At 40.6% G+C, this 22262-nt stretch overlaps 1 protein-coding gene across 1 annotated transcript in view; it reads right to left on the reverse strand.

Annotated features, from left to right (window-relative positions):
- The window catches only part of LOC139732835 (sodium/glucose cotransporter 4-like), a 59239-nt gene that overhangs the window by 12395 nt on the left and 24582 nt on the right, over positions 1-22262 (reverse strand). Inside the window, exons 2-4 of the mRNA XM_071643677.1 lie at positions 11453-11629; positions 6088-6147; positions 1591-1695 (exon numbers count right to left, since the gene is read on the reverse strand). Coding sequence (XP_071499778.1) covers positions 1591-1695; positions 6088-6147; positions 11453-11629 — 342 coding nt within the window. The remainder of the gene's footprint in view (positions 1-1590; positions 1696-6087; positions 6148-11452; positions 11630-22262) is intronic.

A 22262-nucleotide genomic window follows, 5' to 3' on the forward strand; every position in this document is an offset into this window, starting at 1 on the left:
AATGCATACACCTCCAAAAGTAAATAAATTTAATACATGTCTAAAGATTTGTTGTCTGAGAAAAGCACAGCAAATATGGCAAACGGAAGTGTTTAGCCCAGTGATCGTGGCCGATTTATAGCGATTTCTCCGGATGTTGGTTACGTGCGAAATCGGGATCTTCGAACAGCCAAAAACTCAAAACTCAAGTACAGTGTGTTCTTTTGTGTGTTCTTGTTTTTTGTTTTGGTTGCGAAACGTTTCGTATTTTTTGTGAATGTGTCAAGACATCCCTGATTACGCACATAATCACAGGGACGTATCATGCAGGGGGGGGGGGGGGGGAGGCGTCTTTACAAAATTAAAGTGGAGGGGGCGCACGCGCCCTCCCTTATTTTTTCTTTTTATTTCTTCTGTTTTAACAACAAAATATGGGGGCGTAATTATGCAATATTCATGGCGGAAGGGACAACATACATCTGGCGCAAATCGATGTTTATAAGAGCGACTTGTCGTCAATCGATACATTACGGCGAAGACTATAAACAAAGCGATGGATGTGGTGTGTGTCGCACAACCGCATCAGGAAACGCAATGCGACGAGTGCTCTCTGCCCCCCCCCCTTCTCTCTCTCTCTCTCTCTCTCTCTCTCTCTCTCTCGTGTTGTCTACTGCTACCTCCTTTTTTCCTCTCTTTTACTCTGGTATTCAAAACACCTCCTCACGACAAACGTGAAGTATGCATCGTTATCATTTCTTAACGCATATCATCTCTTTCATACTAAATCATGCGTCAAAATAGAGTTGTGTAAAAATATCAGGTAGAAAAGAGCACCTTTCATCTCACTGCATTTTACGTTTAAATCTACACACATACACACATATTATATATATATATATATATGATATATGTCGAGTATATTTTGAAATGTATAGTATATGAGGCTAGTTGAGTTTATAGTATGATTTTATACCTAGGTTGATTTTATTTATACGTTGTTGTCATTGATTGTATAGATCCTGAAGAAGGGCTTTTCGCCCGAAAGCTCGATGATTAAAGGGGTGCTATATATACCCAACACCAGCCACGTCTATATGTGCAAGATTTGCTGTCAATATATATATATATATATATATATATATATATATATATATATTTGTATATACATGTATATTTAAAAGTATATTATATAATATATATAAAAGTACATATATATATATATATCTACATATATAAAATTATATCCATAATATGTATATATAGATACATGTTTATGTATATATATTCATTTATTAATCTATTTATTACACTTGCGACATACATTTAGAGACCGAGGCATAGTAACAAAATCTTGAAAATTTAATGTGTTCAAAATGAGCTCGAAATGATATTTCACTTTATCGGAATAAATTTGAGTCATCATTCTAGAGTATAATTATATCAAATTCAAATTGGAAAATTACGAAATATGCAGGGGAACACTATAAAGCAGATTGCTTGTGGTGGTAGCTCCTCATAAAAGAAGTCGAACATACTCAGTCACACACATATCATGCATGTATTACCACCCGTTTCCCTATCAAACTACACTCTGCGTCATTAGGTACTTACGGAAATCTTTGTAATGATGGAAAGAATGAGAGCCAAGACAGCTAGGTATATCCGAACCCTCTGGCCTCCAAATCGTCTGCGGAGGTACTCGGGCATTGTGAACACCTGAAAACCATCGTAAAAGTCGAGGTTAGACATAAAGACAGTAATTACCAGCAAGGAATATGATAACATTATGTTTTGAACATTTCTGGTACATGTATGAGCATTTCAAATTGCTTTAAATGAGGGGATTGATAACCCTTAAGTTCTCATCTGAAACATTAAAGAACTATAACCGGTTTGATTAAACGTTTTTTTTTTTTTGCGTTCATGATGAAATAGAATCAGTGTTTGAAAAAGATATAGTTGCTTCGTTACTAGTATGCACATAATATACAGGACGGCATACACTACTCCATCAAATCCGCAACTCACACTATAATTCACACTAATAGTAGCAAGTAATCAATGATGCTCAGTGAAATATATACTTCATGAAAACAAATAGATGAATGGCATTAACCTGAAGTGACTTTTACTATCTATCTATCTATCTATCTATCTATCTATCTATTCTGTTATATCCCCATATATATATATATATATATATATACATTATATATATATATATATATATATATATATATATATATATATATATATATTCACAACAGTAGGTCAATATAAACTCCGTTGAAGACGTAAATTTGACGAATTTTCGCCCATAGGGCTTTGTCAAGTCAATACATTTGACACTTTATTTTGAAGCAGATCAAAATAAAAGATGCGTCGTCACTGTGATGGTAGCGCGTCCATAACAAGATGCGCACAAACACAAAAAGCGCACAAGGGCGCACATAGACAAATAGCGCACAAGGTAGGACGTCACAAAGAAAACTAGGAAGGTAAGGAAAATACAAGAAGCGTACAAAATAGGACGTCACAAAGAACAAAGAGAAAGCACGTCACAAAGCAAGGAGGTAGAAAATTGCAGATGAGAGAGAGAGAGAAAGAGAGAGAGGGAGAAGGAAACGAAGATAAAAAAGAAGGATTATTCCCTAACGGAGAAAGAACGGAAAGAAACATTCAGTCCATTGGGGTGAAGGCAGCCGAGGCGATAGATTAGTTGCTCTAATCTATAGTTCCATCACTATGCGTCATCCAACTGTTTTGCTACAAAGAATTCGAAGAAGCTTGAACAACTATCTCGATGTCTTCGATGAACATATCCACACCTGTGCCTTCTCTCTTGCGAAGTCAACCCTTGCTAAGTCCAGGTTTTGCAGTCATCGCAATTTTGTTACTACGTGTCTACGTCAACATGTCATACCCACTGGTTTTCGCATCACCACCCGTCCATGTCTTGGCAGGATAAGCGACGCTACGATCAACTTCAACCTGCAGCAATGCTCTCGCCGTCTGATGAGACTTGCAATTCAATCATTCCAACGTGAGATACAACATCACAGCCTCGAGATGAACAGGGAGAACAATCTACTCCGACAACTATGCCGTCTAGACCAGCTTTCATACATCCGGACTTTCATACATGACTGCAATCGTGAGTACTACACTTGCCTTCAATTCCACAAAAATAAGAAACTCTCTTCCTTGTTCTACCCCGGGGCTAATCGACTTTCTGACACTAATGCCGAACATCACAGTATCAAAGAGAGTGCGAATGGGACACAAGAGCACGTTATTTCTGATGAAAGCAAACCTTCGTCTCATCGTCTAGTTGTAACGATTCCTGAGGATCTACAGCTTGATGAAGATGAACGCGCTCTTCTTTCGAGAGGCTTGACATTCGTTCCTAAACGGAAATCTGTGAATGATTTCGAGGTGCGACGTGACTTCGAGAGCTTCGCACGTCGTCTGCGGCTAAAAGCACACTTTGCTCATAAGAATAGTGAAACTGATCAAGCTGACCGTGGAACAAATGACTCAGCAGATCTTACCCAACAACCATCATGTCCATCGTTTGAATCTCTACAACCGAAGCGTTCTACTTGGACTCCATCTGAAGGTGAGAACCCCAATCTCGATCGCTTTATCAGTAAATGTAGGATGGATGTCAACAACGTACACTCATCCTGTACTCAGTCCCGATCTAACATCACTGAGAAGGAAGAAAAAGCGCTCAAGTCCTTGAGGAAGAACACCAACTACATCATAAAACCGGCCGACAAAGGAGGAGCCGTCGTCGTATGGCGACGTGACTTATACATCGCCGAGGCTGAGCGTCAACTAAACAATCCAACTTTCTATGAAAAGGTAGACAGGGATCCAACAAGCGATCATAACCAGATCGTTAAAGACACAGTTACGGATCTTATCAGGAGTAACTCTCTCCCATCATCGGCATCGAACCTTTGTCAAAAGTCCCCTCGCGTTCCAACCTTCTACCTTCTTCCTAAAATCCACAAAGAGGGAAACCCCGGCAGACCAATAGTTTCTACCATAGGATGCCCGACGGAGCTGATAAGCCAATACCTAGATGGCATACTCTCCCCTCTTGTTGCACAGCTGGATACATACGTGAAGGACTCTTCGGACGCCCTCCGTATCTTTGAAACTCTGAAGCTCTCAGCACAAGGCCCCCAATATCTGTTTACCATGGATGTTTCTTCTCTCTACACTAATATCCCTCAGAAGGAGGGCCTACAGGCAATACAGCATTTCTTGCAGAAGTTCCCGTCTCCTGACCGGCCAGATGACACCACCATCCTGCGTCTTGCGGAGCTAGTGCTGGGACTTTCCACCTTCCAGTTCAATGGAAATTTCTACCATCAGAAGAAGGGAGTTGCCATGGGAACTAAAATGGGCCCTTCGTACGCCTGCCTTTTCATAGGCTTCATCGAGGAGCAAATTATAAGGAGTTTCCAAGGCCCCAAACCGCTGCTTCTAAAGAGGTACATCGACGACTACGTCGGAGTTGCATCCTGCTCCCTCGAACACCTGAATGAGCTGATCAACCACTTCAACAACTTCCATAACTCACTGAAATTCACACATGAAATTTCCGCTGACTCGATCGCATTCCTGGACATTGAACTCAGCCTAGAAGGAGATCGAATAAAGACAAGCGTACACTACAAGCCTACTGATGCGCATTGCTATCTGAACTACTCATCATCTCACCCACCCAGCTGCAAACGCTCAATACCGTTCTCCCAACTCACTAGACTCCGCCGTCTCTGCAGTGATGATGAAGACTTCCAACAGAAATCGCATGAAATGGCCGGTTTCTTTGAACGGCGTGGCTACCCTGAACAGGTTGTCAAGAAGGCGACAAGAAAAGTGTCTAGCTTGAGCCGGCAAGAAGCCCTGGAACCGAGGAGACAATGTAACAGCGACAGAGTACCACTAGTGTTGACATATCACCCATCAACGCAAAAGCTCGTTTCTACCATTATGGACAACACACACATCTTACAGGAAGATGCATCCACCAAGGAAATCTTCAAAGAGCCTCCTCTCGTAGCATACAAGAAGGACCTGAGTCTACGGGATCTGTTGGTCCACACGGGGTTGAAGGTCCAGGCACAGTCAGAAGCAGATTTGGAATGCGGTACCCATCCCTGTGGAAGGAGAAGGTGCAACACATGTAGCCATGTGGATAGGGCAGCACACATCAAAGGTCCTAAATACACCTGGGTTGTTCGCGATCGGTTCACCTGTACCGTTGAGAATGTGGTCTACGCGATCACTTGTACAGCCTGCCACAAGATCTACATAGGTGAGACGAAACGGAGACTAGCAGACCGCGCAACCGAACACCTCCGATCAGTAAAGCTCAATACACCGGGACTTCCAGTGGCCCAGCACTTCAACCGGCCCGGGCACACCATTAACCACCTGAAGATCGGTGTAATGACGACCTGTCATAATGGCCCAGACGAAATCCGCAAACTACGAGAAGAGCAACTAATCTATCGCCTCGGCTGCCTTCACCCCAATGGACTGAATGTTTCTTTCCGTTCTTTCTCCGTTAGGGAATAATCCTTCTTTTTTATCTTCGTTTCCTTCTCCCTCTCTCTCTTTCTCTCTCTCTCTCATCTGCAATTTTCTACCTCCTTGCTTTGTGACGTGCTTTCTCTTTGTTCTTTGTGACGTCCTATTTTGTACGCTTCTTGTATTTTCCTTACCTTCCTAGTTTTCTTTGTGACGTCCTACCTTGTGCGCTATTTGTCTATGTGCGCCCTTGTGCGCTTTTTGTGTTTGTGCGCATCTTGTTATGGACGCGCTACCATCACAGTGACGACGCATCTTTTATTTTGATCTGCTTCAAAATAAAGTGTCAAATGTATTGACTTGACAAAGCCCTATGGGCGAAAATTCGTCAAATTTACGTCTTCAACGGAGTTTATATTGACCTACTGTTGTGAATCTATACTTTCTTATGACTCCGAGCAGAAACTATTTATTGCTGTTATTTATATATATATATATATATCTGTTTCAATTAGTATATAACTTGTATAAAACTGATCCATCTCTTGATGTGATACTTACACCTGCTGACATGTAGACAGGCAGGAACATCCAGCCCAGAATGAGGAGGATAAACATGGCCTAAAGACCGGAATGATAAGAAACAAAACAAACACAAAATTGAAAGAGGGTAGGGTCTTTACCCCGGAGTCTTGAATCCCTCCAAGGGCCCGTTATATTATGATGCGCGCCCTTTAAAAACTACAACATACGGACAGATTCGCCATAAAGTTCTTGTATAAGCTCCAAGATTATGATACATCATTCCCCCATTAAAAAAAACCAAACCAAAAGTATATGACTTCAAAACAAAATAACATAAAAATAAAACAAAATAGCAAAACAAACAAATACAAAGTAACAAAATAAAGAAATGAAAAAGGAAAATTACAATAGTGTTCAATGGGACCAACTCATTAAAATGATCATGTTTGACAGGCCACGCATTATTATCATCATCATAATTTATTATACTAATAACTGATATCTTCGAGAACCAAGGGTTTTTTTTTTTTTTGGCAGTGAAATTGTTACACCAAGGAGGTTTCGTTGCAACAATACTTACAATATTACTCAAAAACTTCTGAGCGGATTTTAATTATAATTTTCACGATCGATCCGTATAGACAAAATGGGTGATATAGAGTTTGGTGGTAATCCCGAACATGCCTTTCTCCTTTTTTTTTCCTCGAAAGAATGTGTGCAGAGTTCTGGGGCTTCAGTGACTATTCGGCTTGGCGAAGATTTGTTTGTTTGTTTTTAATGAGAGCTTATATGATATTATATCCATTGGAATGTCTGCTTTTTTAAAACTCAAAATGGCACATTACGGCTGTGGTATTTAAAAACAATTACATAACACTTTAGCTGAAATCAACATGAGAAAATCTTTGAGCTTTTCATTCCTTTTAATTCATATAGGTCAATGATATAATTTGCTTAATTCTACTTCACTGACATAATTATCTCTTAATAACTTCCCATATATCTACCTATACAATTTTGTAACAGGTTCTGTTGTGTTATACGAAGTATATGCAATCAGTTAATGTAGTTTGCACATATCACTGTGGTATTTTATGATTCTGTGTAAAGTGAGTGACGCCCTCTGTTCATAGTTACACCAACACTACAATAAGTTTTTTTGCGAGCATAAAACCATTAGTGTGATTAATCTCTATCACGCAAACATGAAGTTCAATCAAAATCATCATATACGTGACGTCGGGAACATAGATGCATTGTGATATACGACGAAGTGCATACCGGCATTGACAGCAACCTGCATGTTTGACATTGTACGTGTGATCGTGTGAGAACAAAAATATCTCGAAGATTCATCGCGAGAAAAATAGAATCGAGTGGACCTTGTTCTTTACCTAAGCAGCAATTCCGAACATGAATTTGTCAAAGTTCAAAATCCCACATTACTTTGTTGTTGTATAGAATTATAACTTGCATCGCATCAAGGGGCATATTTCGTCCGCCTCAGTTATTCCTGCACGGAAAACCAGCTTACAGCTACTATATATCTCGGGCCAGCGTGTTGATTGATAAGGCCTGGCATTCCGTGAGATTGTTTACCTGTATGTCGTAATTTTGGTGGCTCAATCAGGGAGGTCTCTCACACCTCCCTGGCTCAATCTACTGCTAAAGGATAGAAGTGTTAACAATAAACCGTCACCATTATGATATTAAAAAAAAGTCTGTCATATATGCACACATAATGTAATGTTTGGTTTTTGAGGTGCGATGCGGGGGAAAACCTAACGTGTTTTTAATTTTCTGACCTAGCCCTTTTTGTTTACTCGAAAATATAGTTTCCTTAGGGAACGGGATATAATGATGTCGTTTAATAATAGTGATAGTACGAACCTATGATCTATACTAAAGATATCCTTTTTTTTTTCAGTCGAAACGGCGTTTCACGGCAAGGCCATGACTTCATGGTAAAGCTCTATTGTAAACTGACAGGTGCCGAGGAACACGCTCGGCTGGGGCTGGGAGGACATTAGGAGTAACACATCCGCTCCAAGATTAAGCATATGGCGCGCACGTGTCAGGAGACCCTTCTACTCCACCGCAGTCATAGAATTACTTTGTATCAATATTTAACTAACATTCAAATAAACTTAATTATTCAGGGGCGGATCCAGGAATTCCGTAAGGGGGGGGGGGGCGCAAAAAATATTTCTGATGCCACTTCCAGGTTTAATCAGCTGACAAACACTCTAAATTTCTTAGATTGAAATAGATTGTAGTCAGGGACCAATCCAAACGTTGGATTAAAGTTTTCAATCTAATAGAGTTAAAATTCAATCTTATTCGATGGAAACTTTCAATCCAATTTTGGATTGGTCCCTGACTACAATCTATTAGATAGACTTTCAATCCACGGAATTTAGAGAGAACGGGAGGGGGGGGGGAGGGCCGGGGGGGGGGGGGGGGGGGGGGGCTCCCCTACCGTTTCTCGTGCCACTTCCGAGTTTCATCGGCTGGCAAGCGCCCTTTTCATTTTCTTTTCTTTTTTATTTCTTTTGTTTTAAGAAAAATTAAGGGGGGCAGATGCGCCCCCCCCCCCCCCCCGGATCCGCCACTGATATTGATGGTGACACTACATTTCCTCCTGCGACAATTGCTCCGGTCTTACTTTCTTCAAGTAGGCCTACTTAGGGTTAGGGTTGTAGGGTCTTAGGTTTACTTTGATGTAAGGACTAGGATTTGGGTTAATGTCATGTCATGTATAGAATTTATGTTTGGGCTAGCGTGCAGATATTTCCCGGGAGCAATTGTCGCAGGAGCAAATGTCACGCTGGAACCAATTAATACTTTTATGAAAGTGTTGTAGTACAGAAACCGTACGTTTAAAACTATCAATCTCTATCATGACCACTTCTATTAAAACGAATTGATATGGATCTTCTGACATTCAAACGGTCGCGATTTTTAACCGTACATAAATCATTTTTCTACTAGACTCGCCGTATTGTTTTGCAACCAGAAAGTATTGTGACTTTGATAATTATGATATTGGGTGCACAACTGGTTTCTGGGAACACTGTTGGAGGTGTGGATAAAAAGGACGTTGACTCTTAAACATGAGATCTCGAATTCAAATCCTGCCCAGTGAGTGGTCTTTGGACAACGCTCGTAACCACTGTTGTCCCTCATGACACCACAGGCACCGTTTCATGAAAGGTCATTGTCAGTCTGACAAGTTGTCAGTCTCTGACAATTACCATTATAGTAACAGTCAGTGACCAGAGCTTCTCAACCAACCAAAACTAGAATTGTAATGAAAATGTCGGAGACTGACATTTTGTCAGGGCGGACAACTTCTCATGAAACGGTACCCAGGTGCTAAAGTATGGGGTCCTTCCGATGCTGGGGCAATATTAACCCTTTCTGTTCAAGGGACTTTGGACAGGTATACAACGCCATGGGATTTTTTGTGTCAATCAGCACTCAAAAGCACACTAGAAGGCCCGGGGTCTTTGAGGAGTTTAGAATTAATCAGGTCTAAAAAGATTACCCTGCGCCGTTCACTGCAAATTACAGTCATAATTTCCATACGGTCCAGCATGCTCTGAAATCACGATAAAGAATTTTAAGATGACTCGACCTGGATTCTTTTCTTCAAACTTCAAATACCTATATATTACAGAGATTATGTAGGATGGGGAATGGGGGAGAGGGGTAAGCATAGAGAGATGTGAGCGATTGGACCCTGCTATTAGCGTGCCATATAGCAAACAAAGACCGCAAAAGTAAATATCGCTGCACTTGACTTTCGAGAACTTCTCATCGGTTTCTACGAGAACGGCAAACAAATTATACAAAATTATCTCCTCGAAAACGAACAATTCTGATTTGACAAATAAAAAATACCTTTTGGCTCTTTGAATTAAACTTTTTTTTGACATGTGTTTGGGGGAGGGGGTGGTGGGGTCTACCCGATATAGCATATAGTATCCGGGTTATCATAATCATAGCTTAGATAACTCAAACTGAGGAAGCGAGTTGTCATAGCAAGATATCCCTAGTTAGAGGTAAAATGTGCGAATAATTTCTGTCCTCTCAGTCACAGAAAAAAGAATCACAAATCAATAACGCCACCGTTTAAAAGATTGATGCTGGCATCAGTCTTCTTTCAATGACTCATTACAATGACATCTGCATCAATATTGATTATAATTATGTTTTAATAGTGATTTACGAAACACACTCCCGTGGGAGGGCAATGAACCGCGTGGTATGCTAATAAGGATGTTTTGCCGTCTTTGCGATGGCATAATAGTAACCATGGTAGCGTCGGGGGGGAACTTCATTCTGCTAATCTTATTCAGAGCAAAATGGATGGGGTATCACAGACTTTGCAATCATAAGCATGATATGCAACGATATTACAGCCTCTGAACTAATACCATCGAATTTAAATTAAGTTACGGTGAACCCCTTCTCAGTTTTCAGAACTTCGTCAAAAAAGGGGGACGGAAATAAATACTGTTTTTCCGGTAACGATTGTTGTTATAAGGGGCATAACAAGAGTCTCCTGTTTTTATTTTTGTTTTTGTTTTTTAGGAGAAGAACAGGTTTCCATTTTGTCGTGGAACAATGATACCGGGATAATCACAAACTCCACAAGTTGGAAAAATAGAACAAGATAAAATGTTCAAACGGAGAAGAAATTTGTATACATTACTGGGTAAAGTCTATATTTTATTTTGTCATTGTAATTAGAACGTTTTATTCTTGCCAAATATAGAATGTTGTCCGTTTTATGCTTCGTTTATTTGTAGCTCCGAGCAAAAAGAACATGAGTGTTCATATGGAAAGACCAGAAATTAGAATAAAGCCAATGAATCTATACCTTAAGACAGCGTTATCAAAGCCATATATTTCATATTTCATATACATGCACTGTATTAATTTTTGCCTCATCTGACTGAGACCCAAACGCTTCAGCTTGATACGCTGAACAGGACCAATGACTGAAGAAGACATTTCAAATACGCAGTGATAAGACCAAAGGATGTCATAGTTTAGATGAATTGGTTTTGGCGCTTCATCGTGCAACTTGATTCAGAAGGTCGACGAAAGAAAGAAGTCAAAGTGTTTTTGTTTTTGTTTGTTTGCTTGTTTGTTTTCCAAGGGCAATTACAGACAAACATCTCATCAGCTTCAACACCTGTAGCGAAATCAGACAACCAATACCTGAATACATTGAAGAAATAATTATGGATAGTTGTGGTTGTCATACGGCCTGAACAACAGGAAATCAATTTTGATATTGCCTTTGTTTGACTGTTTTTATGGAGTGTGTGTTCCTCCTTATATTATGGGCTTCAATTTCAAGGACATTGTGGCCAGATGGTGGTATACTCACATTGAACTCGAAAGCCCCTACAGCGATACCGCCGGAGGCTCCCGATCCCGCCAGCCCGATGAAGTGACCCGACCCGATGTTACTGGAGAAGAGCGAAGCACCAATGGGCCACCATAGCATGCTCTTTCCCGCCAAGAAGTAACCCTTGAGAGTGGCCCGGCTCGACTGGAATGATGCCTGGAGATGGAGGAAGGGGTAGAAGAATAAAGATATTAGAAATTATTGGAAAAGGCATAACAGATTGGTTTACTTTATTTCACAACGTGGTCACCCACTTCAGCCAATAGCTGTTCTTCTGTGAGTCTGTGTAGTTTAAAAACCATTATACAGTTACAAAATATTTTATTCATAGTATACAGGAAACGAAAGAAAAAAACCCCACACACACACATACAAAAGCAAAACAAACGAAATCATGCATATTAAAAAACAAACAAACAAACAAACTAGGAATTAAGATATTGAAGAAAAAGATTGACATACAATTAAGGTTACAGTTCAATGCAAACAATTACCGTATATTCATCTATCTTATTTTTGAATAAAAAGATGGTTCGATTTTATTCTCCTTTTTGCTTTATTTTATTTTGTTTTATTCATGATGGTAATCTGTTTGTAGGTGTGTGTGCGTGGGAATGTGTGTGTGTGTGAGTGTGTGTGTGTGTGCGTGTGTGTGTGTGTGTAATATTAATTCAGAAAATTTACGGGTTGTGGAGGAGTTAAGCCAAGTTCCTACAAGCGTCTGAAATCCCCATAAACTTTCTACACGCCTCATAAAAATCACGTGTGGAGTGCAAATGGCAACAAAACAAGTAAAGTGATGGCATTTCTAATTGATTGCATAGTGTATACCAGAATGGGTAATGCACCATTTACAGCTTAAATTCCGACTGACGAGGAGAGAGGCAAAGTAAAAAATGAGAAAGAAAGAAAGAAACAAACAAACAAACAAAGGTGAACGGGAAGGGTGAGGGAGGAGGAGGAAAATGAAGGGCGAAGAGGAGAAAAGGAGGGAGGATTTAGAAAAGAAGAGGAGTTTGAAGAAAAAGAAGAAGGAAGAACTAGAAAATGAAGACTTGAGGCAAATAGAGACTGACCTAATTGATACTTTCGTAGGAACGTAAGGAGTACGGCAATATATATTTTGAAAAGCAATTATATACTGCGTATTTCTCTTTCCATGAGTTGTATTACGAAATTCATACTTTGGCAAGTGACTTGGCGTAAAGTTGTTTGTGTAGTTTATTATACTTCATGATACTTTTATCACGTATTTTGTTATAAAAATGATAACTGTGTAATGTATATTTTGTATTTTGTTACCATCTTTGTGGACGAATGAAAATAGATACCAACTGAACTGAACTGAACTGATGAAATAGACTTGTCGAAGTGTGTGTAAAACCGAAAGAGATTTTAGATGTTGCGGTATTCAGCACTTTGTATGGTCGTAAATAAATCGATTCGAGCAGAGGAGCTAGGTAGTGTCTTCCGGTGTGTTCTGGACAAACACAGGGATCAGTTTCTCATCTATCATCCGAAATCTTTCTCTGACTCGGACTCTTCCTCCGCCGTGAGGAGGAGTAAGATTGCACCTCATGACGTCAGACATTATCCTTCGACTATAGCCTTGGTTCCGAGTCGTTCTTCTCCAGTAAATGCATGCTGCTCAAGCATTTCCATGCATTAATACATCAACATAGTAAATGGAGAGGGCGTCATCATTTGACTTGGCCTTCACTTAGAATGTAACTAAAGAAGATGCTGGAGCAGCTAAGGCTACCACGCGCCTCTTTAGTCGTCTAATCATGGCGTCATGCACGAATCAACAAAAATCTTGGCAGAATAAGATCTGATACAGAGGGAATCGCCTACGCTTCCCATAGTTGCATCTCCAATAGACGTCATTTCCAGTTGTATCAGCTTACTGTCACCAAATTTCTCTGCATCATGTGCATGATAACTAGGTTGGTCATGTTGGTTTCGGAGCAAATGAAGCGAATTTTGCGTGCGCGCGGGTTCCATGCACAGAAGTACATCCCTCCCCTCTAATGCACCATACAAGTCTCCTCTCTCTGGATCTAACGAAATCATCCTCGATGGGTGTGGTGGGGGAGGGGTACTAGTTGGAGGATGCCCAACGCAGTACACACCTGCCTAGAAGCCATTGCCTACACTATTATATCCAGAGTTCACAATAACCCCAGATAAAAATGTACCGTTGTCAGCCTGAACGAGAATTCAAAAGCAATATAGCAATACTATCTTTTCGAAGTTCACGATTAATTGGCCTCATCTGCTCAAGTCTGCTTCAAACGCTTAAAGTTGAGACAGCTTTAGAAAAACCAACCCACAGACTGGGCAGCAGGCTACAGGCATAGTAGCCCTTTTCTGCGAAATGCGGATAACGAATCGCTAGATCATAAAGATAAGCTAACGGTCAGGGACAGGTTGATTTTATTGGTATGAGATTTCCCCGGCATCCCAGCGTGTGTTACCGCTGGACATGCCACTGTCCAGTATATGATATAAAGCAATTCATAACCAGTACGGACAGGAGGGATCTGGATCTAGGCCACATGGCAGCGTCCAGTGAAAGTAGATCACAATATTCACATACTGTATAATAGCTGATTAAACCACGCTACAGACCCGTAGAGGAAGAGACAGACGTCATAGTTGGAAAAGAACTGACTTGGTGTAAAATAAAAGAGAAAATAACGATAAAAGAGCGGACTTTCCACATCTATCGTCATTCAAGCTTTGGACATCTATTTCCTAATTCCATTTGACATTTTAAGATGAACATACAGAGAATACAGTGATGAAAGGATATCAGTGACAAACATTGATCTTTACCAATAGCAGACCTGCCAACATTCACCAATTAAACGTAGGGACATTCCACAGATGAATCCAGGAGGTGTGTTTTTGTGTGTAACTGACAGGCATGCATGCATCTTAATGGGCAAAAAATGATTCGTATCGGGACATGAAGAGATGTTCAAGCTTTCAGGAATCCTCCTGCAAAATCAGAATAACTTGGCAGCTCTACTCATGATGCTGATAATTACGTTGCCATAGTAACAACGATATAGGAGGAGATTATGGGGAGACAGACATGACAACATTAACTACACTGTTTTGCAGACGAACGTTTTGGCAAACATCGACGAAGCTATGCTATTAAGGAGCAACTGCAGTCATCAAAATACATTTGCTTTAACATCAGGTATAAAATGTGTTTATACTTTTGGCTTATTCCTCCGGACTCGAACGTTGCGCACTGCAATAATCCTTTAATGAACAAAATAATGCACCGGAAACGAACCAGAAGAATCATGAAACTTGTCGACAAATTACCAACAAACGTGTGAGTAATAACAGTCCTTCTCTGTATGGTATGGCAATTGCATTATGGGATAAAAATACGCCGGCCAACGTCCATTCTGTGGTCAGTTTACGGAAGCCAAGGCGAGTCGTCTGCAGGCCGTGACCTGGCAATCAAATTTGTGGCTGGCCAAGGAAACATTTCTTCAACTGTCCGAAGGGGCTTTTCCAAACAATCACGGCTTCACTACACGACGGATGTCTTTGCTTTTCTACCGCGATTAACATCCTTTTACCCAAATAATTTTTCATTCCTTTATTTCTCTTATCATTTTATTCATCTTATTTATCTCAACCATCTATATAAATGTAGATAAATGAATGAGTATAAATGAATAGACAATTAAAGTAAATAAAAAGATAAATAGATGAATAAAATATGTATGTGCAAACATAAGGAGAAACAGAGAAAAAAATATAATCATGGGTACTTACAATGTCATATTCTATCGAGAAAGATATTACAGTACAATTGTACATGAATAGCATGAAAAGGGGATATTAGATTGTAAATTACACTGCATTAGACGCAAACAAAGTGTACGCATTAACCATCCTAGGTTGGGAGGAACACACGAAAGCACTGGGTAAGAAATGATAAACTTTCTCCCATCCTTCAAACTATAATCATAACTATAATCACCGTATAGAAGAAACTATTTTCAGGACGTTGTTTCAGCAAGTACTAGTACTTGTTCTGTTAAACATATTACCCCCCCCCCCCTCCTATTCACACGTCGTTTTTAATCGCTCTACTCGTCCGCACATAAGCACAAACGACTGCCCCGACCGGAAGAATGCCGTTCGCTGTTATGTCCAGCAGATGGACATGAGCCAAGATTCTTTTTGACCTTAACGTTCGGCGTATTGCATCTTCCGATAACTCGCAGGGACCAAAACATTCCATTGAGCCGAAGGTCGAATAATCTGGGGTATCACGACCTGATTGTACAGGCAGGTTATACACTGTACCCAGTATTCGGTATGCATGTACTATCTAGCTTTCACCAGTTCCTCGCGGAAACCCGCCTGTATACTGTATACTTATGGGGACTGTCATGAATCGGGTTATATAAGAGGGTCAATTTCATGCTTGGAATATTTCCAAGACCAATTTCATGCTTTGAATATTTCCTGCCCATTTTCCTCCTCACACGGCACAGACGGTAGATCACGAGATAGCGGTACATAAGGGATTAGGATAATCTTGCGCATGATGCCAGAAATAGTAACCACTCTACCTGCCTCTTACTCTCACGACAGTGATGATGACAAAACGATTCAGATGGATGGACGGAGAAGAATTAAATCTATATTATTCAACAATCAGAAAGAACTGGTATCTTGTGCAACCTACAAGGACTTAAAGAGCAGAGTTCCCGATGTCCATTTTTAGACAGAGATCTCCAGAATACTGTCATGCAGGTCGTCTCTTCTCACCAAGATCTTCTTTATTCAAATTCATGAAATTCTTCCGTCGAGATGTTTTCATTGCAACTGATTAACAAATTGCCCTACACCGACGTAAATAAGCACGAGTATGTACGCCCATTATTTTTTTATCATGGCTACTACTAAAACACTTATCAATTATTCAGTGCTTATTTACGTCGATGTAGGGCAATTTGCCAATCAGTTGCAAGATCTTCTTTGTCTTTATTTTCATCTTGCTGTCGTCCGTCGTAATCTGTGTGTCTTATTCGTCCTATAAATCTCCTCGCACTCCGCAATCAGGCTAAAATGGCGGGAGATTTTGTCATCAGTTTAGTTGTTGGGCTGATTTTGTACAAGCTCTGGTTGCTGTGGATTTCCCCCCATTCGTTTTAAAGGCCATTCATGAGTTGCCTGGTGTATGTGCGTTTGTATTCACATCAATGAAAATGATAGAACTGAATTGATCCCAATAGATTTAGGGGAACTGACACACTATCATGTGTGTGTAGTGCATTTGTAGATGCTGTTATAGATGTTGTTGTGTGCATCGGTGTGTGAATTATGTGCGAGTATACGTGTACACTTCCCATCCCCTTTTTCAAACCTCTCTCTCCCTCCCCCTCTCTCCAATCTATCTATCTGTCTATCTATCTATCTATCTGTCTATTTATATATCTGTCTGTCTGTCTGTCTATATATCTATCTGATCTATCTATCTATCTATCTATCTATCTATCTATTTATCTATCTATCTATCTATCTATCTATCTGTCTGTCTATCTATCTATCTAATCTATCCATCTATCTATCTATCTATCTATCTATCTATCTATCTATCTATCTATCTATCTATCGAATTCATCTATATATCTCTTTTTCTTCCCCACCTTCCTCTATTCATGCTTTTCCAGCAGAAATATGACGCCGAATGACGGAGGTAGACGACTTGGCGGTGGTGGCACCCCCTCACACCCCCCCAACCCCACCCCACCCCGGACTCGTGGTACTCGAATATCGAAAATGACGACAATACTCGTCTTATTATTGTGCTTACGTCACTCCAATGTCATGACCAATGTCAAAAATGTCTCTTCGATGCTGACATCTTCCCTTCTAACTAGCTTCCGCTGGTTGTCAAGAACGCGCGGCCAATAATCTCGTATGCTGATAGGCTCCACAGCTGAAATTTCATGATATATATTCTCTGAGGGGACGGTATTAAATCATCATTTTCAAGGAACTGCAGCCCTGAGGTCAGTGGCACATTACAGAACACAAAGAGAATTTAGGATTCCAGTAGTGTTTGTCTTGAAGTCCTATCCTATTGGAAACACGATGTTTCACACATCGGCAAATGCTCGCGAAACCCACCGGCTATGATGTGAAAGTTGGTATCGTTTTTGTTGGAATTATAAATTCATAACAGTAACAACTATAACTTTATTACAAATAAAGACGTCACTTATATCACCTTTCCACTGATCAATGGTGGAAGTATTTTCTATTCCCATATTCTGATCTACTACATGTTTGTCATTCAATACTCTGATCTTGGTTAATCTCAGATCGCTCGGCTTTTCCTAACGGAATTTGAAAGTAGGCCTACTGTCTGATGGTCTATTCAATTCATTGTGTGATAGTCAACGCATATTGGTAGTTGCAGCTGTGGTCAAAGTAGAACTATGATTGATTTCAGTTACATCCCCGCTATCCTATCATGCGGCACGTGCTACACTCGATAGCGCCGTGTGTACTCTACAGTCAATAAAGGGTGGTTTTTATGCTAAAGAGCAGAAATGAGCATCATTTCCAGGTAAAAACAGACTATTGTAAGATTGCTGGCTGCGATACAAAGCAACCGAAAAGCAAAGTTTAAAAAAAGTAGATAAGTGAATGAACGAATGAAATAATAATGAATAGATACATTAAACTAAACTAAACTAAACTAAACTAAACTAAACTAAACAAAACTTAAGTGAGCAAAAGTCAGGCAGAAATTCTGAGAAGTCCTAGTAAGCGCCATTTTGCAGAGAGTGGATTCATGTCGAGCAAATGGACGCAATTATTTATTATGGGCGTTCCAATTAACAGCAACGAATGTTCAGTTAGAGAGGATGAGTCAGTGACACGATTTCACGTTTGAATTCGAAGCTAGTGAAAGCATAGCAAATACTCTATAACATGAACCCATAAAACGAACTCTTTAGTATTGCAGATTATTACAGTGGAAATTTCCATCCCAGTACCTCTTTCCTCACGCGACGTTTTTGATTTCCCCCAGATTCTGTCAATTTAAGGCATATCACGTCATATTCTTCGTGTTTCCGACGTCAGCTATGCCGATTTTCGCCTAACCCAAAGATTATGTAATTATCTTTTCTAGATGGCATTTCTCGGTACCATGGATACGAGTAACGGGCTTAAGTGACGTCATGATATGAGGTCTTTGATCCGAACGAATAACAACATTATTAAGCTGCGTGTGCAAACGTGTAGCATCAACAAGAATTGACAGCCATACTACGGGAAAGCTCATGGAACATCGATAGGTACACGAATGAGTTGACGAAATTTGTGACGAAAGGAATACCGTTTCTTCCGCAGTTTCATCTGCCGTCTGCGTCACATTGTAAACACCACGCTAACTGATCGGTTAGAAATAGGACGCCAGAATGAACTCTATAACCTGGATTGACCGCTTGTTCTTTTATATTTTATCATCTTCTTGCATATATCCTGCAATACACTCTCAAAAAGAAAGCCTTTAGCAGGCCATCACGTGACTAGAAATGGTGCCAGCCATCGGCAAATAGATCGTAGCTGTCTTATTTGATTAAGAAAATTGATTTTCTCCCCACCCTCCTCGCCCAGGTATTTGAAGACCACCGTACACGTTATCACTCGTTTCAACGCCAGCTATTAACGCGCAGACGATATGTTTTGTTGGTGTCAGGATTCACGGAGAGAAAGCGAGGTAAGACAGGAATGCGATGCACACTTGCTTAGGTGTGTACAAAGTAATGTGGAGTGAAAGATAAAAGGATCAAAAGGAATGGGGAAGGGGGTATATGGGACAAAGGATATGAGGGGTGAGGAGATGTGGGCTTGGGGGAAAGAGGATGAGGGTGAGGGGGGGGGGAGGCAATGAGGCGGAGGGAATGTGGGACGAGGGATGTGGGGGAGGAGAGATTGGGAGATGTAAGGGAGGTGGTATGAGGATGGGGTATAGGGTATAATGAGGTGAAGGGTAGGATAGAGGGAGTAGTTGATAGTATATATAGGTGGGGTAGGAGAGAGGGTATGGGAAGAGGATGAGATAGAGGAGGAGGTTGTCAGGGAGAAGGGAATAAGGGAGATGTGGGGCAGAGGAGAGGGGTGGGGTAGTTCAGAGGGGGTGGGATAAGGGATAGGGGACAGGGAGATGATGTGATAGATGCGGAGGTGGCGAGGAAGTAAGGGAAAAGAGAGATGAGAGGTATAGGGGAGGGGGTGAGGTATTAATAGTTGAGATGGGGTGGGATAGGGGACAGGTACAATGAGAAGATAGGGCAGTGGCGGAGGTGATGAGGGAGTTGGGATGAAGGAGAAGAAGATAAAGGATGGTGGTGATGTGGGAGAAGAAGATGAGGATGGGAAGAGGAGAGGAGACTGTGGGAAGGAGAACGCAGATGCAGGGACAGAAAAAAAAAGCAATTGGCAGCATGCATTAGACTACTGTCACTGAAACTAAAGATCAGAAAATTGCTACACTGGTGTCTTTAGGTATCTCTGAAATCAATTTAAGTGGTTTGCCATTCCCTGAGGGTATATGGCTATTAAATTGTAGTCCAGATATGAGACCTCTAGATTCCTCGAAGCAGGAGGCTGGGTCACATAGCATCACCATCGTGCAAGCGGTGAGCTGAAAAAAGAGCCCCAGTATACACAAGAAAACGCAGATTGACTCGTGGACCCCCAAGGTAGCAGTAGCTGAGACGGGAGGGTACACTGTGCGCTCCCCTCTGCGAATATCAACAAGCCGTGGCTGCTCACGGTGATGCGAAAACGAGAGCGACAGTTATATATACAGACACCACTCAACATTACTGGCTGTGCTGCTTAATACTGTTTTGATAGTGAACGAAGAAACAATCAAGCTTCTGAAAAGTTTAAATAGTTTAAAGCTTTAAAACTGCTCTCATCGTCACGGACATGTAAATGAAACTACAGAAACTAATATACACTAGTTGTAAAATCGAAGATGACATATGCAATGAAATGGTAGCAAAATGATCTCTTCTTGATATAGTGCCTTTCAGTAATGACTGTTATATCTGATATTCAGATATATTCATTTAAACTTTAGTTCGATACACTTCTTCTGGTAGTCCTGCGTCCTTCAGGCTCGAAGACAAGTCGCGGACAAAATTGTGTGTGTGTGTGTGTGACTGCGAGATGAAACTATTGCCACCATTGACGTCACCGCCATGCAACATCAATTATTGTTGAAGCACACAGAATTACAGGAAATACAGGATAGTGAAAATGTCTGTTCTCATTCTGGAGCCGACAGTATATCTGTGTGTGTTTTGATCAAAAGGCTTCCATGAACATGTTAAATTTATGTGCCATTACCTAAACACACCCACACACACACACACACACACGTACACACACACACACACATGCGTATACATACATACTGATATCATAACACACAGTACATACATTTTACATATTCATATATACTATTATCTACCTCTATTATCATATATCATTATCATTAATATTACTATTATTATTGTTATCATTATCATTATTATTTCAATTATCATTATTGTAGTTACTCACGGGGGAGCAAAGAAACAAAAAATAACTTACATAACGCCTGAATTCCGAATTAGCCTTAAATCCATTAGCATTCTGACGAGAACAAAATTAGTTGTTTAAGACGTACACTTACTGCTGATAGTGATGTTCAATTCCTAAAATAAAGATATGTATAGCACACGTAGGACATGATATCATGTCAGCTATTACAACACATCAGCTTTCGTAAGAATGACATCAGCAGCGGTATAAGCAATCAGTGAAGCCTGATGCCATTATAACAGTTTCCAGGATCACGTGGACCTCATACAAACGAAACATGAAGCGCATTAATGGAATGTCGCCGGATCTTAAGCCGTGACGTCATAATTCGATCGACGACGTTCATATCTCAAGTAGATAGGTCCTCCTGGCGTTTCACGTACCGCTACTCCCAGTTCTTCTAGGGGTGAATGTTCTGACACACACACACACACACACACACACACACACGCACACACGGACTCATACGCACACACACGAGCATGTCCACATACATGCTTTCTAGTACATGAATGTTCGACACACTCGCTGGAACTCACATGCGGAATCGCACGTATTTAGGACTAAAAGCAGAGCAGACGGTCGGACAAGCATTAAGAATGGTCCGTTGGGGCACGTCGGGTATCAGGTATCAGAAGTGGCTGGCTCTACAAAATAGCTCGACTCACTTTTCCACCGCTCTTTCCTTCCCATCTTCATCTTTTCGGCAGTAGTCGCTGTGTTTACAGACGACTGAATAAATATAGAAAGGTTCACGTTGGAAGGCCCTGTCACGATTCGCAGCACGCACTGCTGAAAATTAAGACTCCAGCTGATGAAGGATCTGTCTGAGTATGTCTCTCCACTCTCCCGCACTTTTCGAGTTCATTTCGGAAGAATCGAGTGAAGGAATGAATAACAAAGATCTTTACTTTTCTCCATTTTATCTCTTCCGTATGCATGCTTGTAGAAATGTCTCGACTCATTTTCTCGTTTTTCTTTCTTCCTTTCGCTAGGTCGTTGGTAAAGAGAAAGACGGCAATAATGTAAGGTATTTTATACTTTACAAAAGTTGTAATACAAATTGAGGTACCACTCTTGTGCGTCATTTGTACTTACATCTTCATCATGATCAGTCATAAGGGCCTATATACCG

This window comes from Diadema antillarum, unplaced genomic scaffold, assembly GCF_040938485.1.
Source record: "Diadema antillarum isolate AM-2024a unplaced genomic scaffold, OU_Dant_1.0 seq00000454_RagTag, whole genome shotgun sequence".
Taxonomy (NCBI): domain Eukaryota; kingdom Metazoa; phylum Echinodermata; class Echinoidea; order Diadematoida; family Diadematidae; genus Diadema; species Diadema antillarum.